Here is a 24,257-nt window from a genome sequence, read left to right on the forward strand (position 1 = left end):
TTGAGGCTGCCTCAGTTTCCTGCATGTTCTTCCTGGGGGCTGATGGGACTTGTCCCCCTGCCCCTATCCAGTGCACGAAGGGGGAAACGGGGCCGCACGAATGAGACTTTGGGGCACAGGCCAGGAGGGTTGATCGGGCTCCCCCGCCACCTGGCTGCTCAGCACTTGTCAGTCAGCGAGGGTGGAGGACCGAGAAGACGCTGCCCTACCCCGCGAGGAGCATCTGTGGCACAAAGGGGAGAACAGGTACGCGTGCCCTTGGTGCCGTGGCACAAACCAGGCCGGGGTGAGGAGGGCCCTGGAGGAAGCAGTGCCTGCACGTGAGACCCAGCCTTTCCTTGGCCAACACCCCGGTTTTCTCCTCTGCTTCCAGGGGGGCCATGCTCGTAGAGGCTCCCCGAGAGCCCAGCCCTCGGCAGCTGGTGAGGCAACCTCAAGATGGGTTTCAGTGCTCGTCCAGCCAGGAAAACAGACACCCCAACACATTTCAAAATGGGGGATTTACTATGGGAAATAGTGACAAAAGGATTGAAAGGCCTGAAAGATCAAAAAGGGGGAAACTGAGGTCATCCAGACATTAGTAACTGGGCAGACATCATCACTCCCAGGGCCGTGTGGGCAATGGGATCATCTAGCAGCCATAGGATACCCACGGACACTGCAGAAACCAGGAGCCCAAAGCCACTGTCCGACGTGACCGTAGAACTGGAGTCCTTGCACACGACACCTAGGGCTGCTGGATGGCCTGGGCCACCACTGCTGCTCTGCCCTGGGGACCTCATCCCTGAGCAGGTAGCCTGGAGCTCCAGCTCGGCCGCTCCTGCTGGGAGCGCCATCAGAGTCCGGGCTGGAGAGGCAGGCTCTCCTCCCTCCTGTCTTCCAGTCGGCTGCCTGGACCTCCCGTTGAAAAAAAGCACCTCAAGGGAGGCTAGGGAATGTAGTTTGCAGACTTCCAGCCCCCAAGGTATAGAGGAGCGCGAGGGGGAGTGGGAATGGAGCCCAGATTAGAGCCCAGAGCCAGTGATTAACTAGCCCGAGTACAGCCGCCAACTGGAGGGGGCGGCCCCAGGAGGCGCAAGCTTAAGGCCATGGTCAAGTCTGACTCTAGCCTCCCTGTTGTCTCTTGCTGGCCAGAGCGATGTGAACTCCATCAAGTCCCATAGGGTTCATCTCAGCCAGGAGAGTGACAGTCTCAGGTGAATAAGAGGATGGAGGAGGAGGAAGAGGAATGCTTGGAACAGGGGCGTCTCTGAAACTAATAGCCTTGCTTATGATGGAAACTTGTGGTTTGCTTGGTGTATTTGGCTCACCAGGTATCCTTCGCTCACATCAAGTCGAAGACTGGCTCAGCTGTTAATGGCTAGTCCTCTTCCCGGCACTAAAGAGTTAAGAATACGGGATGCCAAATAACTAGCTGGCGCTTAGTTCAGGGAGGAGAAAGTAAGTCTGTTTTTGTTGTTACCTGGCTTCTGGTGCTGCAAACAGCATCATCTCGCTCCGGTACCTTATTATTAGTATCACTAAGTGATATTCTTTATTAAGCACCTATTCTGTTGCCAGGTATCCTGCATGCATCATCTCTTAATTCTCACCACCACCCTGAAGGTAAATATTATCACCTGCCATTTCACCAGTGAGGATGCACAATGAGAGACATTAGCAAGTGTGCCTGGTCACTCAGCTTGGAAAATGCATATTCATTCAGGGCCCTAGGACCTCTGCTGTTTTACCCATGAGGAAAAGTTGGGGAGCAAGTCGATCTCTTTTCAATGTTGCTCAGGACAAATGAATCAAATATTTAAAAGAGAAGAAAGCAACCTTAAGAGAATGAGAAGCTACTATCTTTGTAATAGTTATTTAAAACCAATGCGATAAGGGGCACCTGGGTGGCTCAGTCGGTTAAGTGACTGCCTTCAGCTCAGGTCAGGGATTGAGCCCTGCATCGGGCTCCTTGATCAGCGGGGAGTCTCCTTGTACCTCTCCCTCTACCTGGCTCTCTCCCTGCTTGTTTGGGCACTCTCTCTTTCTCTCTCTCTGTCAAATTAATTTTTAAAATCTTTTTAAAAATAAAATTAAAACTTCTGCAATAAGTTTATTTTAAAAAGATGGGGCATGGGATCCTGGGGTGGCTCAGTGGTTTAGCGTCTGCCTTCTGCTAAAGTCATGATCCCGGAGCCCTGGGATCCGGCACTGCATCCAGCTCCCTGCTCAGTGGGGGAGCCTGCTTCTCCCTCTCCCTCTCCCTCTCCCTTGCCCCCTCCCTCTGTCTGTGTGCTCTCTCTCCTGCTGGCTTTCTCTCAAATAAATAAAATCTTAAAAATAAGATGACTAATATTTTCAGCATAGGTGGCCACAGAACTGGCATTGTCACATGAGCAGAGAGGCTGATGGGGAATGTGAACAGGTTGAGTGTGGGGTTTGTAGGCTGTCTAAGGAGCAGGTCCTCACTGACCGAGGTTTGGGTAAATAGAAGGAGGAGGAAGAGAAAGGGCTGGTCATTTAGAAGGATTCCCAGACTTCCAGCTTGGTGGGTCGGTGGGATCCTGCATTCACACTGGGATTGCAGGAAGAGGGCGAGACTCAAAGATGTTGAGCAGGCAGTGATAATGCAGAGAAAAGGCTATTAACAGACACTGTATCCTTTTCTTTCCCCCTTTCATCCATCTTTCTCTGCAAGAAGGAAGCTGGTCCTATGTAAGCTGATCACAGGTTGCCCACAAACCTCTCCTGTATCTGACCTTTCACAGAGTGAAAAGCTGAAATTTCGGTTGTGGGGAACTTCCTAATTTCATTAGCTAGAAATTAGCAAATCCTAAACCCTCTCTTCAGAACTGGACATTGTTCTAACTTGGTTATAGAGACACATTTTGGGATTATCTCCTTTGCTGGTATTATTAAAACTTAGTTCACAGGCACCTGGGTGGCTCAGTTGTTGAGCGTCTGCCTTTGGTTCAGGTCCTAGGATTCCTGGGATGGGGTCCCGCATCAGGCTCCCCTCAGGGAGCCTGCTTCTCCCTTTACCTATGTCTCTGCCTCTCTCTGTCTCTCATGAATAAAATCTTTAAAACTAAAGCAAAAAAAAAAAAAAAACTCAGTTCAAAGAAGGAAAACAGATTCCCAGGGTCACTCTGCTGGCCCAAATAGACCTTGTGGGACTTAGAGAAAGGCATCCCTTAAGACACTTCACTGCCATCTTCTGGAAAATAGTTGTAATAAATGTAGTAAAATCTATGTAGTGATCCCAGTGGTGGCTGAGTAGTAGTGCCTTTTGCGTTATGTACAACCTATCCAACCTTACCAGCCTTGAGTTTTCCTTGTTCCTGGAGCAACGGGGCTTGAAGACAATGGTTTTCTCTCCTTCTGCCCTCTCATAGCCAGATCCAATGCTGATTCTTCACGCAAGGGAATGGCTGCTGCCCCTTCAAGTCTGATTGTATTTATCTGCACCAGCTACCAGATAAAGCCCTCACCTCTGATCCTCGTTGGACTGAGAGTACGCAGCTGACCTCTGGGAGTGAGGTGGTAACAGCAGGCATATGGGACAGGGAGGCTGCTGGTCATGTTTATCATAAATGTCTGTGATAAATGTAAAACCCATACATGATGTCCATAATGATAATGGTGCCTGCTAAGATGAGGCATCTTTGTGCTATGTACAACTTGCCCGACCTTACGTGTCAGCCTTGACTCTCTTGTTCCTGGGGTAATGGGGATGAAGCTGATGGATTTTCATTGATTTCTTTCTCTACTCCCAGGGCCCAACAGTGTTCCTAGGAGGCACAGAACAGCAGGAAGACGAAGTATTCTTCATGGATAGTGCCCTGGCCATGGCCTTCTGGAGTTCAGAACTCTTACTGGGTCCCAGTAATTCTTTTTTTTTTTTTTAAGATTCTATTTATTTATTCATGAGAGACACAGAGAGAGAGACAGAGACATAGGCAGAGGGAGAAGCAGGCTCCATGCAGGGAGCCCGACATGGGACTCGACCCCAGGTCTCCAGGATCAGACCCTAGCTACCTTAAAATTATTTTGGGGGAAAAAAATTGGCTGCAATGGAAATCAGATCCAGCTCAAAACATTCCTATGACTTATCATACTGTTCAGGGGCGCCTGGCTGGCTCAGTTGGTAGAGCATGCAACTCGATCTCAGGGTCATGAGTTCAAGCCCCACATTGGATGTAGAGATTACTTAAAAACCAACAAGACATTCCTTTGGCTTACATACTATTTAGAGTGAAAACCAAAGTATTGCATCAAGGTTTCACAAGAGATGGCCCAGTTACCTCTCTGACCTCTTCTCTGATTACTCCCCAGGAAGTACATTCTGCTCCAGCCACACTTATGTCTCAGGGCCTTTGCATGTGCTCTTCCCTCTGCCTGAAATGACCTCCCCACAGATGTCTATCTGTTTTGCCTCATTATCTTCTTCAGTTCATCTCGCCTGACTACCTACTTAAAGATTACCTCACTGTGTCTCGCTTCCTTGCTATATTCTTCTTGAAAGCACTAATAACAATCAAACATTCTATCGTTAACTTATTAGTTGTCTCTCCTCTCTAGAGCGTCAGCAACAATGAGGAGGGTCACTTTGTTTTGCTCCCTGAGTCCCCAACCCTAGGTGATCAGTAAAAGTGTATTGAATGAATGAATGTGTGTAGCTGCAGAAGTTGGGAGAATGGTAAATACAGACTGGAACCCAAAGTGGGATTGATGGATCCTGGCGGGGGGGGGGGGGGCTCTTCTCCCCTCTCTATATATTCTTATCTTCTGCAGTGATTCCTCTTCTCCTCCCACTTCACTAGAAGCTTGCCTTCTCCAGCAGATTTCTTTACACTGAAACCTTGGGAGGTAGAGCCCTCCTGGGCCCTTATAAACAACACAAGACAAGTTGACTCCTTGGACTTGGGGAGGAAGTTCTCAGCAAAGCCTTTGGCCATAGAGTGTTTTACCAACCTATTCTCAGGCATAGTGTATCAAATATTTCTGGAGAGGACTGAAACCTGGTGATGACAGTTGATGGCCTGTGGAAGAGGTGATGTCAATGTGGGGTGGTAAACTGTGACTAAATCTTATTGCAAGGGGGGCACGTGGATGGCTCAGGGGTTGAGCATCTGTCTTTGGCTCAGGTCGTGATCCTGGAGTTCTGGGATCGAGTCCCAGGTCAGAACAAACGTCTCCCTCTGCCTGTGTCTCTGCCTCTCTCTCTCTCTCTCTCTCTCTGTGACTATCATAAAAAAAAAAAGATTTTTTTAATGTATTTATTCTTGAGAGACCCAGAGAGAGGCAGAGACACAGGCAGAGGGAGAAGCAGGCTCCATGCACCGGGAGCCTGATGTGGGATTCGACCCCGGGTCTCCAGGATCGCGCCCTGGGCCAAAGGCAGGCGCCAAACCGCTGCGCCACCCAGGGATCCCAAAAAAACCTTATCTTAAAATCCATGATGCGAAAAAAAAAATCCATGATGCGCATAACATGGACATCAGCTAAGATTAAATGATGCTTGGCTCCCAAACAACAGGATCCCTGACATCCTCTCTGCACTCCATCCCCGGCCTCCTCTCTTCAGAGAGCAGGAGAGGAACAAAGGTGAGGGTTAATACGTCCCTCCACCGAGCCCCGCCCCGCCCCACCATCTCCAGCATGGCCCCGCCCCCACAGTGGCCCCGCCCCACCCGCGGATCTCCCTCGGCCCTCGTCCCGCCCCTTCACTCCGTTCCTCCGCCTCTATGGTCAGGACCGTCTGTGGCCCCGCCCCTTCCGGCCTGCCCTCGCCCCTCGCTTCACGTCCGGCCCCGCCCCTAGCCACGCCTCCTTCGTGCCTTTCTGAGGGCGCGCGGGAATCTGGCTGGCTCCCGGCCGCGGAGCCCCCAGGCCCGCAGGTGGCAGGTGCCGGAAGAGGCTCGTCGCCGCGTCAGGGCAGGCGCTGGCGGCCTGCGCCCTTTCCCGGGTCCTCGAGACCGAGGTCAGGAACCAGAGCGGCGGCGGCTCCGGGCATGGCGGCCTCGGAGGCGGCACCCGCTCCGGCGGAGGGCGCAGACTCGGCGCCCTGGGCACAGCTGGAGGCCCCCGCCCAGCTCCTGCTGCGGGCGCTGCAGGCGGGGCCGGACGGGGCGCGGCGCGGCCTGGGGCTGCTGCGGGCGCTGGCCAGTCGCGGCGGGGAGCCCTTCGGTTGGGGCCGCATCCTCGAGGCGCTGTGCCGGGAGGAGCCCGTCGTGGAGGGCCCGGACTGTCGCCTGGAGCTGTAAGTCGCCTGCTCGCGGAGCGCCGCGTTTCGGCCGTGAGGCGGGGGGTGGCGCCACCCCACTTTCTAGATGAGGAGATCGAGGCCCGCAGCCCGGCATCCCTGCCGCGCACCCCGGGAGGAGGAGCGCATCCCACGGGCCTTGGTGGAGGACCGCCTAGGTGCGGCGGGAGCCGCCAGCCTGCGCGTGAATGAGGAGCTGGAAGCCGGTGGGCTCCGAGGATCTGACCGCACGCTTCCCGCTCCAAGGCAATCGCACTCATACCTCTAGTGTACACAGGAGTAAAAATACGTACGTTGTAAAGTATACAAAAGTAGAAATTGATTTTTAAAAATATTTTATTTATTTATTCATAAGAGACACAGACAGAGGCAGAGACGCAGGCAGAGGGAGAAGCAGGCTCCATGCAGGGAGCCCGATGCGGGACCACTGAGCCACCCAGGTGTCCCAAAAAGAAGAAATTTAAGCTGTGGTGACAGAACGGACATCTGAAGGAGTGGCTTTATGATGTCAAATTTTCAAAGCGCAGTATACATTTTAGGGCAAAATCACTTTTCTTAAGGATGGTGTTCTTGATAATTTACAGTCTTTGAGGTGACTTTGAACTTTTCTTTCTTTCTTCCTTCCTTTCTTTTCTTTCTTTCTTTCTTTCTTTCTTTCTTTCTTTCTTTCTTTCTTTCTTTCTTTCTTCTTTCTTCTTTCCTCTTTCTTTCTTTCCTCTTTCTTTTTTGCCTCTATGTGACTGAATTTCTGCTAGGAGCAGAAGGGTCAGCTCTGCCATTTTCTTATTTGATGGGCTTCCCTTACTGGTATTCAGTTCCTTTTCGGTCATCTTTATAAGCTGTGTGTCCATTTAGTGAGGTTGGTTTTGTTAAAGAACATAATTCAGTATCCATAAATGCATTTAATTATCCGAAGTAACCAAAATACTCGAAGTAGAAAAAGTGACAGAAGTGTCCCCTTCAGCCTCTAGGGGGCTGAAGAGCCGTCTTTGCACTCAGATGCTCCTCTCAGAATTAGGCTGGAGACTGGACTATGAAGGGCCATTCCATACATTAAATATTTGTGATACTTAATTTCTCATGTTTTAGATAAGTAGAAGTGGAAATTCTAATATTGTCTTCACACACCCTACTTTGAATTTGTTTTGAGAAATGGGTCAGGAGAGGGGCCCCTGGGTGGCTAGTCAGTTGAGCTTAGGGCTCTTGATCTCTGCTCAGGTCTTGATCTCAGGGTCTCCATCTCAGCGTCCTGAGTTTAAGTCCCACCGTGAACTCCAGGCTGGGCATGGAGCCTACTTAAAAAAAAAAAAAAGAAAGAAAGAAAGAAATGGGTCAGGGGAACTTTCTGCATCCCCAAATTGGAGGCCATAAACATATTCAGCTGTCTGGCTTTTTCTGGACAGAATAAGAGGAAGGGAACTTAATTTGGGGTCCCTGGTTAGAACTTTATTTCAGTATAGTTGGTTTCTTTCATAATCCCATGTATTTTATTTTCTGCATTTAACACTCTGATAAGGGGATTCATGCACACAAAAAAGTTAAGAGCCTTTGAAGTAGGGTTTTCCCCCAGCTCTGTGCTTCTAAATATCCTCTACCACAAATTGACCATCTTTTGAACTTTTACCTTAGTTTTCTCTCTCACTTAGTGTTTTTCACAAAGAAATCAAAGTCAAATATTTTTTTCTCTTTCACACATCCCAGATGCCCCTTGTATGTAATGACAAGCAGCCCTGAGGAATCACATAGAGAGAAGCAGAGGTGTGATGCCAGGTGGGCTTGGTGTACCCATGACTTGCTTGCCACACCAGTAAGCCTCAGGTCACACAGCATCTGGATTTGTGCATGACAGACGGCTACATTGCTCTGTCCAAAGTAGCCCTTGCTTATCTCTGGACTTATCCTCAGAGAGTTAATTCATTCAGTAAATGTGTACCCGTTGCCTGCTATGGACTGACGCTGTGCTGGCTACTGGGACATGGAGGAAGGAGAGACTGCCTCTGCCTCTCAGGAACTCGGGTGACAGGAATGTCAGAGCTAGATGTGACCTTGTAAGTTCCAGGGGATTGCTAAGGGGAGTACAGGGCTGCAGAGTAAGCGCTGCACCACATCCTGGAATATTACTATTTTTATTTTGGGCCTTAATCTATCTTTTTTTTTTAAGATTTTAGTTATTTATTCATGAGAGACACAGAGAGAAAGAGAGGCAGAGACACAGGCAGAGGGAGAAGCAGGCTCCATGTAGGGAGCCCGACGTGGGACTCAATCCCGGGTCTCCAGGATCAGGCCCTGGACTGAAGGCAACGCTAAACCTCTGAGCCACCCAGACTGCCCCTTTTTTAATCTTTTTAAGTAAGCTTCCACCCTCCACCCCCCCCATGTGAAGCTTGAACTCATGACCTTGAAATCACGAGTCACATGCTCCAGGGTTGCCTGGCTGGCTCAGTCGGTGGAGTGTGTGATTCATAATCTCAGGGTCCTGAGTTTGAGCCCTTGTATTGGGTGTAGAGTTTACTTTAAATAAATAAACTCTTAAACACACACACAAAACACACACACACAAAACAGAGTCACATACTGAACCAACCAGGCGCCCCTGAAGGATTATTTTTATGCAAAGTTTGGGAAGGGAGTTTTTTTAATGTAAAACAAGCATGGATCTTTTATAGAATAGGTTTCAATATGGATTTTTTTTTTAAGATTTTATTTATTCATGAGAGACAGAGAGAGAGAGAGGCAGAGACATAGGCAGAGGGAGATGCAGGTTCCCTGGGAGGAACCTGATATGGGACTTTATCCAGGACCCCAGGATCACTACCTGAGTTGAAGGCAGCTGCTCAACCACTGAGCCACCCAGGTGCCCCTCAGTGTGGATTTTTTTGAGCCAAAATAGGACACGTCAAAAAACAGAGCCTAGCCCAGAATATATGAATACATGCTCAATTAAAAAAAGAATTGTTAAAAAAAATTGAATTGTTCAGAGAACTTTTGGCAGTTTAGGAATAGTAAAATGAACTCAAACTGGCTTAACCACCACAACAAAAAATACATGCTCGATGAATGCCTTTTGAATGGCTCTCCTGAGCAGCCCTGGTGGCTCAGCAGTTTAGTGCCACCCTCAACCCAGGGCCTGATCCTGGAGACCTGGGATTGAGTCCCATGTCAAGCTCCCTGCATGGAGCCTGCTTCTCCCTCTGCTGTGTCTCTGCCTCTCTCTCTCTCTCTCTCTCTCTGTCTCTCATGAATAAATAAATAAATTCTTAAAAAAAAATAAAAATGAATGGCTCTCCTGCTGACTCCTTCCATCCACCCTGACCCAAGGGTACTGCCTCCTAGCCACCCTGTCTGTCCATTGCCACCCAGCTTTACCCAGTCTGGCCTGTGCTCCTTCCAGCAAGATATTCTTAACTGCTTGTTCTCCTTCTGCCCAGGAAGCCACTGCTGCTGCGCTTGCCCCCGTTATGCCAGAGGAATCTGATGTCCCTGCTGATGGCTGTTCGGCCATTGTTGCCTGAAAATGGACTACTCCCTGTGCTGCAGATTGCACAACAAGACCAAAGCCCTGACCCTGATGCCTGGCTCTGGGTCCTGGGGGAATTGCTGCAGAGGGATTTGAACGGTGGGGTATCGACTGAGGGCGTGTCTGTGCTGTCTAAGAGCTGCCAGGGACGGCTCCAAGGCCTGTGTAGGCGGCTGGGCCGGGGAGGCAGGAGGCTGAAGTTGCTCCAGGTTCCAGAGCCTGAAGAGGAAGAAGAGGAGGACAAGGAGGACAGGGACTCTCAGCAACCTGGGAAACGCAGAAAGGGGCAAGAGGAAGGACCTACCAGTCCTGAGGGCGAGTGTGCCCCCAAAAAGTTCCAGTGTTTGGAAGGGGAAGAGGAAGAAGGTCAGGAGGAGGAGAGATGTGAACCTGAATCTTTGGAATCCCTGGCAGATGGAGAAGATGCCCTATCCATTAAGAACCAGAGTGTCAGGGCCAAGCCCAGTGAGGCTGGTCAGAGTCTGGAGGCTGCTAAGGACCTAGCTGAGAGTTTGCAGTTGCCCAAACCTGTCCAGGTACTAGAATGGGGAGGCTGGGTTTAGAGTGATCCTCCAGGAGTGGGGGGTTTATCCAGGTGAGGGCTCGGTGGGAGACTATTTCCCAACTGGGGTAACAAGTCTATGAAGCAGGGGTAGGGGTGTGGAGTTCAGGGAATATAGTTTCTGCTCCATGGACTCCCAAGCAGGAGGTGGGAAGAGTTAGTGGAGGGGGAAACCTTTGGCCCTAATAATCTACAACATGAGGTTAAAGGATGCCAGGCAAGAAGAGAAGCTCCTCTGCGCAGAGGGTGTGGAATCATGCCAGCATCCAGCCTGTCTTCCCAACCTAAGCCCTGGGTCTACCATTAGGATGAGTGCAGAGGGGACAAGTCTAGACAGCTGGGTTTCCACGGGCCTTGTCTACTATACTTTGAGTTCTTAAGCTCCTCTCAAGGTTTAGGCTTCGCTTTCTTGACTCTCTTGAATCATCCTTGCCCATTAGCTCTCACTGATCTGGAGCCTTCTCGGGGGAGGGGGCTAGGACTGGGCCCCGGGACCACATTGTGTTGACGGGGACTTGGCAGTGACTGGGCTTTTCTCTGCAGGACCAGGTTCCCAGACTGCAGCAGCTGCTCAAGACATTGGGGGAGGTAACTGGCCCCTGCTCACCATCGCCCTTCCACTTTCTGTCTAGACCTTAGCCAGGCCCAGGGAAGCACAGGCTGTTTGGACAATGGGGGTCGGAGTGAAGGTCTGAAGACAATCACTGCAGGGGCTTCTCTTGGCCCAAGGACAGACATGTTATCTAACCCCAGACAAGTCCTTCTCCTCTGATAGTGTCCAGGCTCCTCACCCCCCACTCTGCCAGACCAAGGGGTGGTCTCTGACTTGTCACAGTCGGGACATGAGATTTGCCTTTTCCAGGGGTTGGAGGATACCCTGCCGGTTGAGCTACAGCTTCTCCATGAATGCAGTCCCAGCCAGGTGAGTCCAGGAAGACTACCTGGCCCTGAAGGTACATCCCCTCTCCCCAGCCTTGTTCCATTTAGGTCTGTGTTTCCTTGCCTTGTGTGGGAATTTGGGGAGCGGATTTTGTTGGGTTCTGTGGTCTCTTGGGTAAAGGTCATCCTTTGTGCTTTAGACCTTGGATCCTCCTCATAGGGCAGCTCTCCCTGCCTTACGTTACCTTGGAGTGTCCTTGCCCTACTCATTCTGCTGCCCAGTTGGCTTGAGACAGCCTAACAGAGGCAGACTGAATGAGTCTGTGGCCTCTCCTGCTTGGTAGGTGGACCTGCTGTGTGCCCAGCTGCAGCTCTCACAGCTCTCCGATCCAGCTCTCCTGCAGCTCTGCACCTGGCTTCTGTCCCTTTCCCCGGATCTCAGCCTCAGCAATGCTACTGTTCTGACCAAGAGCCTCTTTCTTAGACGGGTAGGTGGCATTGTGATACACCTGGCATGGTAGGGACTATGGGGAAGAGCATCTGAGCCCTCAGAAGGGTGGTGCTTGGGAGAGGGGGTTCCCCACCTTGTAAGGCATCTGGGCTCTCAGAGGCAGCCTGGGGCAGGCGGAGGGCATGGACCTCCAGGCCATCTATCCACATGCCATCTAATTCCTCTCTCTTGAGCTCCAGATCCTTCCAGGAGCTGAAGGGATTTGGGAACTCTGTGTCATTTCCAATGGGTGAATCCATGTGAGTTCTAGATAAAAGAACTTTTATATGGGACACCTGGGTGGCTCAGCAGTTGAGCATCTGCCTTTGGCTTAGGGCATGATCCCAGAGTCCGAGGATCGAGTCCCATGCCCGGCTCCCTGCATGGAGACTGCTTCTTCCACCTGTGTCTCTGCCTCTCTCTCTCTCTGTGTGTCTCATGAAAGAACACAAAAGTTCTTTTTTTTTTTTTTTTAAGATTTTATTTATTTATTCATGAGAGACACACAGAGAGAGGCAGGGACACAGGCAGAGGGAGAAGCAGGCTCCACGCAGGAAGCCCAACGTTGGTCTTGATCCCGGGACTCTGGGATCAGATCCCGAGCCGAAGGCAGATGCTCAACTGCTGAGCCACCCAGGTGTCCCGAACTTTTGTGTTTTCTTTGTAACATGTATCACCGTCTGAAATATGTGTCTGACAAACATTCATTCAAGGAAAGAAGAAATGAATTAATTAATATTTCCTTCCCCATTGGCTGTAGATTCTCTCCCTGACTTCCTCAGCCTCCCGCCTGCTCATGACCGCGCTGACCGCCTTCTGTGCCAAGTATGCCTATCCTGTCTGCAGAGCCCTCCTTGTCCCTGTGCTCCAGGCCCCGGGAACAGGTAATTCTGGAACCAGCCCTGGGTCCAGTAGCTCTGCCCTTTCTCTTCCCACCACCCTTCACTCCTGGGGGGCCCTGGCAGTTGTGTATTCAGTCAATAAGGCTGCCTTGCTTCCCTGACTATGCTCCCCTGTAATGAGCCAGGCATTGTGTTCTATCCTCTCCTGCCATTTTTCCCCAGACCTCCCGCCCTGTTGTCCCCTACCCAGGTCCAGCTCAAACAGAGTTACTGTGTTGCCTTATGAAGGATGAGGCCCTGGAGCCAGACGCACAGGTTCTAATGCTGGGGTGAGTGTACACGCCTCCATGCTGTCCCCACCCCTACCCCCTCCCACTGGCCAAGCCTGCTCTTGGCATTCTGGAGTTGGAGCTGCCTGGATACCAGGCCCTGTACCTGAAAGACAGGTGGCGGCACAGCAGAGGCCCCTCTCGCTGTTGCCTGAGCTGGGCTTTGTGCCTCCCCCCCACAGTTGCCACTCTGTGACCCTGCCCAAGCCCCAGGTTCCAGCATTCCAGGCCAGATGCCAGGGGGGACACAGAGAAGGGGCTGGTGGTCCCCACTCGAGCCGTTCACAGCATAGCTGGAACATGGCACAGTGGTTAAGGCACTGGCTGTGGATCCGGGAAGACAGGATTTTAAATCCCAGGCTTGCCTTGTGTGAATTCAGACAGGTTTCTCCATCTCTCTCAGTCTTCTGTTTCCTCATATGAAAAATGGGCATAATATTCACTCTAGGATTTTTGTAGATGTTAAATGTGATAATGCATATAGACCTCAGCACAGTAAGTGCTCAAAAATTGTTATTAAATTTGTGTTAAATTTGGGTATTAAAACTGGGGAGTCAAGATCCAGCCATGTAGAAACAAATGAGTAGCTAAGGCCCAATTGACACTAACATGAAATATAAATGCTAACTCTCTGGGGCACCTGGGTGGCTCAGTAGGTTAAGCATCTGCCTTCTACTCAGATCATGATCCCAGGGTCCTGGGATCAGGTCCCATGTCAGGCTCCCTGATCAATGGGGAGCCTGCTTCTCCCTCTCCCTCTCCCTACTGCTCCCCCTCTCTGTCAAATAAAATATTTTTTTTTAAATAAAATAAACACTAACTCTCACACGAGAAGGGAACAGTTGTTTAAATGTCAGCCACCACTTACCGAGTCCTTTCTCTGTGCTTTATTTATTTTTTAAAGAATTTATTTATTCGGGGATCCCTGGGTGGCGCAGCGGTTTGGCGCCTGCCTTTGGCACAGGGCGCGATCCTGGAGACCCGGGATCGAATCCCACGTCGGGCTCCCGATGCATGGAGCCTGCTTCTCCCTCTGCCTGTGTCTCTGCCTCTCTGTCTCTGTGACTATCATAAATTAAAATAAAAATAAAATAAAATAAAATAAAATAAAATAAAATAAAATAAAATAAAATAAAATAAAATAATTTATTTATTCATGAGAGACACAGAGAGAGAGAGAGAGAGAGAGAGAGGCAGAGGGAGAAGCAGGCTCCATGCAGGGAGCCTGACGTGGGACTCAATCCTGGGTCCCCAGGATCACACCCTGGGCCAAAGGCAGGCTAGACCTCTGAGCCACCCAGGCTGCTCCCTTCTCTGTGCTTTAGATTCATTTTCTCAGGAAGTGCTAATGCAGTGCTGTCAGGTGGGTGCTATTAGAGACAGAAAACCTAAAGCTCAGAGTTGCTAAGGGACATGGGCCGAAGGTCACACAGCCAGCAAGTATTAAAGCCTGGGATCAGATTCAAGGCCCAGCACCCAAGAAGCCACACTTCTGTGTGACACACTGCCTCTCCACACAAGTGGAAGATGGCGTTGTAGCTTGGGAAGCACAGCTGGAGTGGGCCTCCCTGTGGATTGGGCTCTGCAGGGAAGGCTGCCCTTTCTAGAAAGCCTTGTAGATATCTCACTGCACCATCATCCTCTTCCCTGGGTCACCCTCACCTTTTGTACTCAAGAGGCATTCTTCACTCCTGCTCATTTTTTAGGGAACCTTATACACTTCAAATCAGATCCTCCGTTATCCTCTCCAGGAGCCTTGTATTGTAGCCTTCCTAGCACCGAGTAGTGGCTGGCTGCTGCCAGCATCAGGGGGCTCTGACTATTTCCTCTGTTGGCTGGGGATCTAGGCTGTCCCCAGGGCCTTGCCCTTCCTTAAGGTAGGAACAGTAGGTACCCAGGCGTGCACTGTTCTCAGCGGGGCCTGTGCTTTTTGCAGACAGATCTTAGAGCTGCCCTGGAAGGAGGAGACTTTCTTGGTGTTGCAGTCACTCCTGGAACGGCAGGTGAGCAGACTGCCTTGAAGGGTAGTCCAATGCTATGGACAGGCATGGGCCTCCCGGGTTGCTGATCCCTCCAGGGGTGGTGAGCAGAGCAGCTGCCCCACAGCAAGGTATGTTACACGGTGGGTGAGTCCTGGGGCTTAAAAAGCTGAGAGCAGAAAGCTGACCACACTGTACATCCTGGCTCTGCTACCTACTAGCTGCGTGGCCTTGGGGAGGGACCTTTTGATGTGTGTGTGAATTTTCTTTTATTGTTGAGTACATCATAGATTCCTATGTTCACAAGTTTTCAAGCTCAAAGGATACAGTGAACCATCCATCCAGGTTCCCCTCTCCAGGGCTCATCACTGTTACTAGTTTCAGGGGAACCCTCCCAGAGGTGCTTTTGTGTACAAGGACACATATTTAAGTTTACTTTTTCCCTGCCTTTTTTTTTTTAAGATTTATTTCTTTTCTTTATTTTAAAAAATATTTAATTAATTTATTCGAGAGAGAGAGAGAGAGAGAGCAGAAGAAGGGGAAATGGCAGAAGGAGAAGGAGAAGGAGAAACAGACTCCTCACTGAGCAGGGAGCCCGATGTGGAGCTCGATCCCAGGACCCTGAGATCATTACCCGACCCAAAGGCAGACACTTAACTGACTGAGCCACCCAGGTGCCCCAACATTTATTTATTTTAGAGACAGCATGGGGCAGTAGCAGGGGGTGGGGAGTCAGAGGTAGAGAGAAACTCCAAGCAAACTCTGCTGAGTGTGGGAGCCTGACTTAGGGCTCAATCTCCTGACCCTAAGATCATAACTGAGTCGAAACCAAGAGTCGGATGCGCAACCAACTGTGCCAGCCACGTGCCCCTACTTTTTCCCTACTTTTTTCATGGATGGCAACATACCAAGCTCAGTGCTCTGTACTTTGCTTTTTTAAACTAGCAGTATATTTTGGCAATGTTTCCATATCACTACCTAAAGTTTTGCCTCATTTGTTTATAGCTTAGGTGGTTGACCTAACCTTTTTATGCCTCAGTCTCCCCATCTGCAAAAGGAGAATGATGATCATACCTGCCACACAAGGCCAGGGTGATGTTGAAATGGATAATTAGTGTAAGTTCTCAGAACAGTGCCCTGTGCATGATAAGTATTTATTAAATTATTAAGAACAACTATTGTTATGCTGGCAGTGCCCTCTGGGACTCCAAACAGGGCTGAGATGTATATGCCAGGCTTTATGTGCATTATCTCATTTAATATTTTTCATCATCTTTAGCGTTAGATGTCATGAGCCCCATTTTACAGATGCAGAAACTGAGGCTTCAGTTTGGTTATGTGACCTGCCTGGGGTTACCTAGGTTGGAAGTGGTAGAGTTTGAAATTGAATCTGGAGCCCTTTCTTATTCTGTTGTCCCGTCTCCCAATGTGTGCAGGTGGAGATAACCCCCGAGAAGTTCAGTGTGTTGATGGAGAAGCTCTGTAGAGAGGGGCCAGCAGCCACCACTTCCATGGCCTATGCCAAGCTTATGCTGACAGTGATGACCAAGTATCAGGCCAGTGTGAGTACTGGAAGGGCCATGAGGGCTGGTCCTGCTGCTCTGAGTGTGCCCACGAGGGTGTACATCTAGATGTTGGCCAGGGAAGACATCCTGAATGTTAGCCAGGGAAACTACAAGTTCAAGCTTCAGAGTGGGGAATGAGACTGCTAGGAGGTCGTTAATGCAGGCAACACTGCCGTGGGCCAGATGGTGAGTGAGGCACTGGGGAATCGACAGAGACCATAGCACAGTTCCTGTCCTTGACTTGACATTCTCTACCGGTGCCAGGCTAGTGAGGTAGGAGAGATGATAACCAGATCGGCATCACATCTGGAAAGATGAGAGGTGGGGGTTGGGGGGTGCTTTTGGTGGTGGTGGTGGTGGTGGTGGTAGTGGTGGTGGTGGTGGAAGCAACTAAACCTTGTTTGTGGTTGGGACAGGCTTCTCAATTCTGAAAGGGTGAGTAGTGGTCAAGGGCTAAGACTGAGGAAAGGACATTTCAGGCAAAGGAAACAGTATAAACTGTGAGCATCCAGGGGGATCTACAGATGGTAGCTTCGGCCTGAAAACATGAGAGTGGATGGTGGTAGGGGTGAGGTTCTAGGTCAGAGTTAAAACACCGCGAGGTAATATTGCAGAGCCTCTGCTATGTCTTAGGCACTATTTAAAGCCCTTTGCTTATGTGGCCTTGCTAGTTTATTTCAGGTGTTAGCCCAATGAGAAGATACTATTAACAGCTCCATTTTATAGATGAGGAAATTGAGATCCAGAGAGGTTAAAGTGACCTGCCTAGGATGACATGGCCAGGCCGTGCCATCATCGTATGGAAGACCCTAAAGGTTATGAGGAGGATCATGGACTTTATCTTGAAGGTCAAGTGTCCCTACCTTTTTGGGGGAGTCACAGGCCCATTTGATGATTTAATGAAAGCTATAGATCCTCCAAGAAAAATGAAAAATCTGAACACATGTTATGCACAATTTCAGGAGAATCCTGGATCCTCTGGAGACCCTGTAGATCCTGGAGGAAGGGCATCCAATATGAGACATTTATAGTTACCCCAGGGCCCAGCTGAAGCTGGGGTGACTTGGTCAGATTTGCATTTTAGAAAGAAGCCTCTGGCATCTGTAAGGAGTGGGGATCGGAGAGAAGATATAGGGCAGAGACCTGTCAGGAGGCTGTAGCAAAAGGTCAGGGAAGAAATAGTGTGGCCCCGAAGGAATGTGGCAGCCACAGTAGAGTATCTCTGTCCCTCAGTCTTCTCATCTCTAAAATGGGAGGGTTGTGCAGATTACATGAAGTTATGTTTATAAAGTGTTGCTACATAGTAAGCACCCAATAATTGTCAAGTGTTATTAATGCGGCTGACTTAGTAAGTTGTATAGTTCATATTTGGTCCCAGGTCCACTTGAATACAAAGACCTTGCATAATCATGGTGAAGTAATGCATTTAGATATCTCCTCCATTGTCCTTGTGTCCTGGATTCCTCTCTCCTTCCTAAACAGGGCCATGGGCAGAGGGGGAAGGGGAAGGATCAGCTGCTGGAGTCCTGATATGATTCTTCCTTCTCCCAGATCACTGAGATCCAGAGGCTGGGCCTGGCCACAGCCCTAGAGCTTAACACCACTTTCCTGAGGAAGTCCCTGCAGGCTGCCCTGAGACATCTGGGCCCCTGACCATCCACCAAGAGACCACACTCCTGGAGCTCCCCCACCAGCTGCCTGAAGAATACTTTTGCCCTCAGCACCATCCCCTGACCCCTTGTCTGGGGATAAAGGCTGAGCCTGGCCATCCCATTCCTGCTCCAGGATGCAGAGAGGCCCCCCACTTGGCCCCCCAGCCAGCACGGGGGTGCTTCCTGGGCTGAGGGGGCTGGAGGAGCTTTATTTCCCAGGGCTGCTGACCTTTGGGCTCACTCTTTGTCACATTTTCATCAGATGATGGGGACAAACTTTCTGAAAGGCCTCAATAGGGTCAAAGCAGACCAAGAGTAGATGAATGATGCTTCAGGAGCCCTGAGATGACCTGTGTGCTCAGCATGAATATCTTGCACAGGGGCGCCTGGATGGCTCAGTTGGTTAAGTGTTTGCCTTTGGCTCAAGTCATGATCTCGGGGTCCTGGGATCGAGCCCTGCATCTGGCTCTTTGCTCAGCAAGGAATCTGCTTCTCCCTTTCCCTCTGTGCTTGTGCACTCGCTCTCTCTCAAATAAATAATCATTAAAAAATATATATTTTGCACTCAAGTATATGTTACGACCCTCTGTGTTCTGACTTGGATGATAATTTATTAAAAAGCAGGGGTTTGGGGCACCTGGGTGACTCAGTTGGCTAAGTGTCTGCCTTAGACTCAGGTCATTATCCCAGGGTCCTGGGATAGAGCCCCCAGTCTGGGCTTCCTGCTCAGTGGGGAGTCCGCTTCTCCCCCTCCCCATCCTTCTGCTTGTGTGCACTTACTTTCTCTCAAATAAATAAAATCTTAAAAAAACAAAACAAAACAGGTATGCCTTCCTATTAACTCTGGGTATTTGTGGAAAACCAACAGACACCACCACCACTCACCCTACTTGGTGACAGGGGGCATCTTTCCTGGTGAACCGTTCTGCAAGGGGAAGGTGCCAGAGTTGTCCAGTTCATTTATTCATGTTCTGTGCAGCACTGTGTGACACCACTCACTTCTGCCCTATCAGGGCTGTTTTTTGAGTAGGGGAAGTGTGCCCGGGACAGAACTTTCATGACATTTCCCTTCTCACGATTTGCTCGGAAAGCATGAGCCCCAGAGCAAGATGAGGGAGAGGTTCGGGGGAAAGCCTGCTTTTGAGACAGCAGGCGCGCGAAGGCGTGAAGGGACAAATAGGCGGGAGCTACATGCTCTCAGTGGCCATCCAGGTGAGGTGCCCAGGGCCAGCCTCTTACGTGCCTGGCAGCAGCGGGCGCCACTGGGGACAGTCTCCGGGTGCCACGGGGCGCCCAGGACCGGCGCCCAGGACCGCCTCGGAGCCAGCCTAGCTGTGCTACGCGCGGCAGCGCCCTCCAGCGGCCATGGTAGGCGGCGCGACCCGAGATTGAGCGACCCGGCCGCGCTCCGGAGGGAAACCACGGACAAAAGCGTCTCGCGAGAACAAGAGCCTTATTTGAGCGCACGCGCGAGTTGAAGCACTCTCTTTTCCGGTTACTGCGGCGCGAGTTACCATGAGGTGAGTGCGCTCGGGGAGCCATCCACCGTCATCCGCGGTTACTGGCACCTTGGTAGGGAGGGAGGCTTGCGGGCCGAATCGGGGGGTCCGTGCCCCTGCTTCGCCGAGAGGCATTTCTGGTAAGGGTGTCTCTTGCTCGGAGCCTGCATCTCGGTCGCACCTAGGTCGCCGGACGTGGTGCCCGGATTCCCCTTGGGGGGCGTTCCGGCCACGCGGAGGGTGTTGATGCGGGCGCCCAGGTGCTGAGCGCTCGCCTTGCTTCTGTCTTGTAGCAGCAAAGTCTCCCGCGACACCCTGTACGAGGCGGTGCGGGAGGTCCTGCACGGGAACCAGCGCAAGCGCCGGAAGTAAGCCGGGCCTGGCGGGGTGGGGGCGGGGCCGCCGGGTGGAGGGGCGGCGGCCTGATTCTGTTGCGTTCCCTAAGGTTTCTGGAGACCGTGGAGCTGCAGATCAGCCTGAAGAACTATGACCCTCAGAAGGACAAACGCTTCTCGGGCACCGTCAGGTTGGCACCGTTCTGCCCCCACCCGGCCCCCCGGGCCCTCCCGCCCGGGCCTCCTGTGGAGCTTGAGGCGGGCGGGCACGGACGCGCCCGGGCAGTTCAGACCCCCTGCCCCGGGCAGCCGTGGCTGGACGGACCCCCACCCTGGGTCTTAAAATAAGAGGGGAGGCGTGGGGAGGCCTTGGCCGAGCCCGCCGGCTAGTTTGAGAAGCCAGACTAGCTGTTGGTGAAAGTGGACGTGCTGGGTAAGGCTCTGTAACTGCAGCGGCCCCGGACCCCTTCGCCTGCCTCTGGAGCTCCGGGCTGGGCCTGACCGGTGCTGTTCCCCTCCCCGCAAACGCAGGCTTAAGTCCACCCCCCGCCCCAAGTTCTCTGTGTGTGTTTTGGGGGACCAGCAACACTGTGATGAGGCCAAGGCAGTGGACATTCCCCACATGGACATTGAAGCGCTGAAGAAACTCAACAAGAATAAAAAACTAGTCAAGAAGCTGGGTGAGTGTGGCTTGGGTGGCTTTGTTTTCCGGCAGACGGTTGTCACGGGAGTGGTAGAAAAGTGACATTGCCATTTGGATTTTAAAACGATTGGGGGGGGGGCAGAATCATGGAAAGGATCTGTTATGGGGGGGGTCACATAATCTTTTAAGGTTCCTTTTTATTATTTGCTTTGAGGAGTCTTTCTGAACAGGCAAGTTCCCCTAAGTCGACTAGTGAGGTGCTATTATGTTCTGAATTGGGATTTCTAGTTAAAGTTCTTTTTTTTTTTTCCACGCATCTTTATCATAAGTAGTCTAAGCATTTTACAGAAAGAAAGTAGGTGCCCCGCTTTTCATGTAATAGAAAAGTTGCAGGCATTGAACCCCAGGAGTCTTAAACCAGCATGTGCATCTACTATTGGAACGTGAAGAGAGCCAGTCAGCCTGGGTTTCCAAAGTCAGGTTTTCTATGAATGTCAGGCCAGTAAAAGGCCAGGGGATAGGGACAAGCTGGAATAAGGAGAGGATTAAAAAGACGTTGTACGTGGAGAGAGTACAGTAAGTGGTTAGAGGCTACTTTGCTGGTTGGTTGACAAAACTCTGTTGAGAGGTTGCTTTTGGGGCCCAGATCCTGAGCATCCGATGGCTTCTTTTTACCAGCCAAGAAGTATGATGCCTTTTTGGCTTCAGAATCTCTGATCAAGCAGATTCCACGAATCCTGGGTCCAGGCCTGAATAAAGCTGGCAAGTTCCCTTCCTTGCTGACCCACAATGAGAACATGGTGGCCAAAGTGGATGAAGTGAAGTCCACCATCAAATTCCAGATGAAGAAGGTAAGAAGGTCTGAGTGGGTTGCAGAGATTAAGCTTTGGTGATGGTGGCACCACCAGTCCCAAAGTTCATCCATGTTCTCTGAATGGGAGTCCCGGCTCACATTTCTACAGATACGTAGGATATGTGACAGTCACTGAGCAGGGTTGAAGCTTTGCACGTGCCTGTGGTTTTCCTGGCCTGGGGTCCGGGTACTGTTCACTAGGTCATCGGGAGTGGGGAGGGATGGGTCATTTGGCTTCTAGATGTGCCTACTCTGACTCTTCCGTTTGGCCGCCGGCCTGATTTGACTGGACTCTCTCACAGGTGCTATGTCTGGCAGTGGCTGTTGGCCACGTGAAGATGACGGACGATGAGCTTGTGTACAACATCCACTTAGCTGTCAATTTCCTGGTGTCCTTGCTCAAGAAGAATTGGCAGAACGTCCGGGCTTTGTACATCAAGAGCACAATGGGCAAACCCCAGCGCCTTTACTAAGACCGTTTAATAAAAAAATCCTAGTGCTACCGTTAACTGTCTGCCTGTGATGGGGGGGGGGGTGCGCTCTGTGAACTGACAGTGACATCCCATAGCCATACACTGATGAAGGAAGGTTCTGGCACCCAGTGTGGGTGGGCCTGTTCTGCATACTGCAAACCAGGAAGTGCATTCCATCTACCTTCAGAACTGTGTAGTCTAGTAAAACTCTAGTTTGGGTCTCTTGGATACTTGATGATAACCTGCTAACCGGGGTTGAACCTGGTCTGAACCCGGAGAGGAGGATCTGAGCTAGTGCTCCCAAGTCTTGTGCTCCTGCTACTGACTCCTGGAAGGAGGGGCAGGACCCACACGTGGAAGACATAGACTCAGTCCTTCACAGCATGCTTAATCTATGGCCCGCTTCTCCTTACTCCATGGCTTCTTTTGTGCTAAGTTGTGCATTTGGGCTCTTGGTCTGTAGGAATCACAAAGTTACAAATGGAGATTGGGTTCCTAGATTGTTCAGATAGGATTGATCCACAACTTGATTTGCTTGTCTGGCCTCAAATACACCATATCGAGGGTAGTGATTTACTCATGTTTGGGGAAGCACAAGTAGGAGACCTGTACGATGCTGCTGAATTCACTGCTGCTGTTTTCTAGGAGCTTATTAGCAAATGGGGCAGAATTAGGCTGTGGAAACTTCCAGGCCCTCCATCCTCCTGACCTGAGGCATTTCCCTGTTGGTAGGTTTGTTTGGTTTTTAAGACTTCATTTTGGGCAGCCCCGGTGGCGCAGTGGTTTAGCACCGCCTGCAGCCCGGGGTGTGATCCTGGAGACCTGGGATTGAGTCCCACATCAGGCTTTCTGTATGGAGCCTGCTTTCCCCTCTGCCTATGTCTCTGCCTCTCTCTCTGTGTCTCTCATGAATAAAATAAAATCTTAAAGAAAAAAAAGACTTCATTTTATTCCCGAGAGACTGAGACAAGTTCATTCCTCCATCTTTTAATATAGTTGAAAGGCTACAGACCTCACACTTGGTTTTGGCTCAGGTCATGACCTTAGGTTGTAAGATTGAGTCCCTTGTCAGGCTCCAGGCTGAGGTGGAGTCTCCTTTAAAAAAGGCTAATCCAAAAAAAAAAAAAAAAAAAGGCTAATCCAGGGCTACCTGGGTGGCTCAGTGGTTTAGCATTGCCTTTAGCCCAGGGCTTGATCCTGGAGTCCTGGGATCCAGTCCTAAATCGGACTCCCTACATGGAGCCTGCTTCTCCTTCTGTCTGCCTCCCTCCTCTCTCATGAATAAAATTTTTAATTTTGTTTTTAAGGTTTTATTTATTCATGAGAGACACTGGGAGAAGCAGGCTCCCTATGGAGAGCCCAATGTGGGACTCCATCCCAGGACCCTGGGCAGAAGGCGGCACTAAACCGCTGAGCCACTCGGGGATCCCAATGAATAAATTTTAAAAAGGCTAATCCAGGGATCCCTGGGTGGCGCAGCGGTTTGGTGCCTGCCTGCCTTTGGCCCAGGGCATGATCCTGGAGTCCTGGGATCGAATCCCACGTCGGGCTCCCGATGCATGGAGCCTGCATCTCCCTCTGCCTGTGTCTCTGTCTCTCTGTGTGTGACTATCATAAATAAGAAATTTAAAAAAAAGGCTAATCCAAAGCATAAATAAAATGTACCTCAAAACAAGCTCGAACAAAGAACACAAGGCTTTTGCCAAAGATCTTGGGTGGTTTTCTTTTTTCTATTTTAGCTTTTAATAATTTAGTAATTTTGCTTACAGGTAAAATAGTTACAATCTAATTTGGGATGAGCCCTGAATTTGGTTTCTCAAGGTTATTGGGCATAGTTGCTCCTTCTGGTCTGTTACTACAGTATTATGAGTGATAAAATATCTAGGCTTGTCAATGTTCCAGATGGGCAAGGAAAGGGAAAAGTTGGCGTATAAGAACTAGCTAGGGGGGCAGCCCCGGTGGCTCAGCGGTTTTAGCGCCGCCTTCAGCCCAGGGCCAGATCTTGGAGACTCGGGATCGAGTCCCACATCAGGCTCCCTGCATGGAGCCTGCTTCTCCCGCTTCTCCCTCTGCCTGTGTCTCTGCCTCTCTCTCCGTGTCTCTCAGGAATAAATAAAAAATCTTAAAAACAAAAAGAACTAGCTAGGATCTATTGCGCCTGGGTGGCTTTACTTTGTTGAGTGTGTCAGCCTTAGGCTCTGGCCTCAATCCCAGCTTTGGGCTCAGGCTCCATGGTCAGTGGGGAGTCTGCTTCTCCTCCCTCTGCCCCTCCTCCCTGCTTTAGTTCTCTCACTCTCAAAAAAATTTTTTTTTAAGATTTTATTTATTCATGAGAGACAGAGAGAGAGGCAGAGACACAGGCAGAGGGAGAAGCAGGCTCCATGCACCGGGAGCC

General features: G+C 50.6%; 2 protein-coding genes across 6 annotated transcripts; both read left to right on the top strand.

Annotated features, from left to right (window-relative positions):
* The first annotated feature begins 5,807 nt into the window (after window positions 1–5,807).
* FANCE (FA complementation group E) lies at window positions 5,808–18,612 on the top strand. 5 transcript variants are annotated; one of them, XM_055330666.1, is made up of 10 exons: window positions 5,808–6,241; window positions 9,673–10,297; window positions 10,867–10,911; window positions 11,186–11,245; window positions 11,547–11,690; window positions 12,453–12,576; window positions 12,785–12,863; window positions 14,800–14,866; window positions 16,279–16,404; window positions 17,959–18,612. In XM_055330666.1, the coding sequence occupies exons 1-10, from the start codon at window positions 5,994–5,996 to the stop codon at window positions 18,058–18,060; spliced, it is 1,620 nt and encodes a 539-aa protein (XP_055186641.1). In that variant the 5' UTR covers window positions 5,808–5,993; the 3' UTR covers window positions 18,061–18,612. The 5 variants fall into 5 exon arrangements, 4 of the variants coding, with proteins under 4 accessions (XP_055186641.1, XP_055186642.1, XP_055186645.1 ...); XM_055330668.1 differs by lacking the exon at window positions 5,808–6,241 and adding an exon at window positions 6,268–6,533; XR_008665126.1 differs by lacking the exon at window positions 14,800–14,866 and having other exon boundaries at window positions 17,959–17,975.
* An 863-nt stretch (window positions 18,613–19,475) lies between these two features.
* On the top strand, window positions 19,476–21,898 carry RPL10A (ribosomal protein L10a). Its single transcript, XM_055330199.1, has 6 exons — window positions 19,476–19,579; window positions 19,852–19,926; window positions 20,004–20,084; window positions 20,425–20,573; window positions 21,215–21,387; window positions 21,692–21,898. The coding sequence occupies exons 1-6, from the start codon at window positions 19,575–19,577 to the stop codon at window positions 21,860–21,862; spliced, it is 654 nt and encodes a 217-aa protein (XP_055186174.1). The 5' UTR covers window positions 19,476–19,574; the 3' UTR covers window positions 21,863–21,898.
* Window positions 21,899–24,257: the final 2,359 nt, after the last annotated feature.

Source organism: Nyctereutes procyonoides, unplaced genomic scaffold, assembly GCF_905146905.1.
Source record: "Nyctereutes procyonoides isolate TBG_1078 unplaced genomic scaffold, NYPRO_anot_genome, whole genome shotgun sequence".
Classification (NCBI taxonomy): Eukaryota; Metazoa; Chordata; class Mammalia; order Carnivora; family Canidae; genus Nyctereutes; species Nyctereutes procyonoides.

Excerpts from the sequence above, each read along its gene's own strand:
- RPL10A (XM_055330199.1), top strand. Across the intron at positions 20,085-20,424 it reads CGCTTCTCGGGCACCGTCAG|GCTTAAGTCCACCCCCCGCC; the intron begins GTTGGCACCGTT and ends CCGCAAACGCAG. Across the intron at positions 20,574-21,214 it reads AAAACTAGTCAAGAAGCTGG|CCAAGAAGTATGATGCCTTT; the intron begins GTGAGTGTGGCT and ends TCTTTTTACCAG.
- FANCE (XM_055330666.1), top strand. The coding sequence starts at position 5,994 with ATGGCGGCCTCGGAGGCGGCACCCGCTCCGGCGGAGGGCGCAGACTCG. Across the intron at positions 10,298-10,866 it reads AGTTGCCCAAACCTGTCCAG|GACCAGGTTCCCAGACTGCA; the intron begins GTACTAGAATGG and ends TTTTCTCTGCAG. Across the intron at positions 12,864-14,799 it reads GCACAGGTTCTAATGCTGGG|ACAGATCTTAGAGCTGCCCT; the intron begins GTGAGTGTACAC and ends TGCTTTTTGCAG.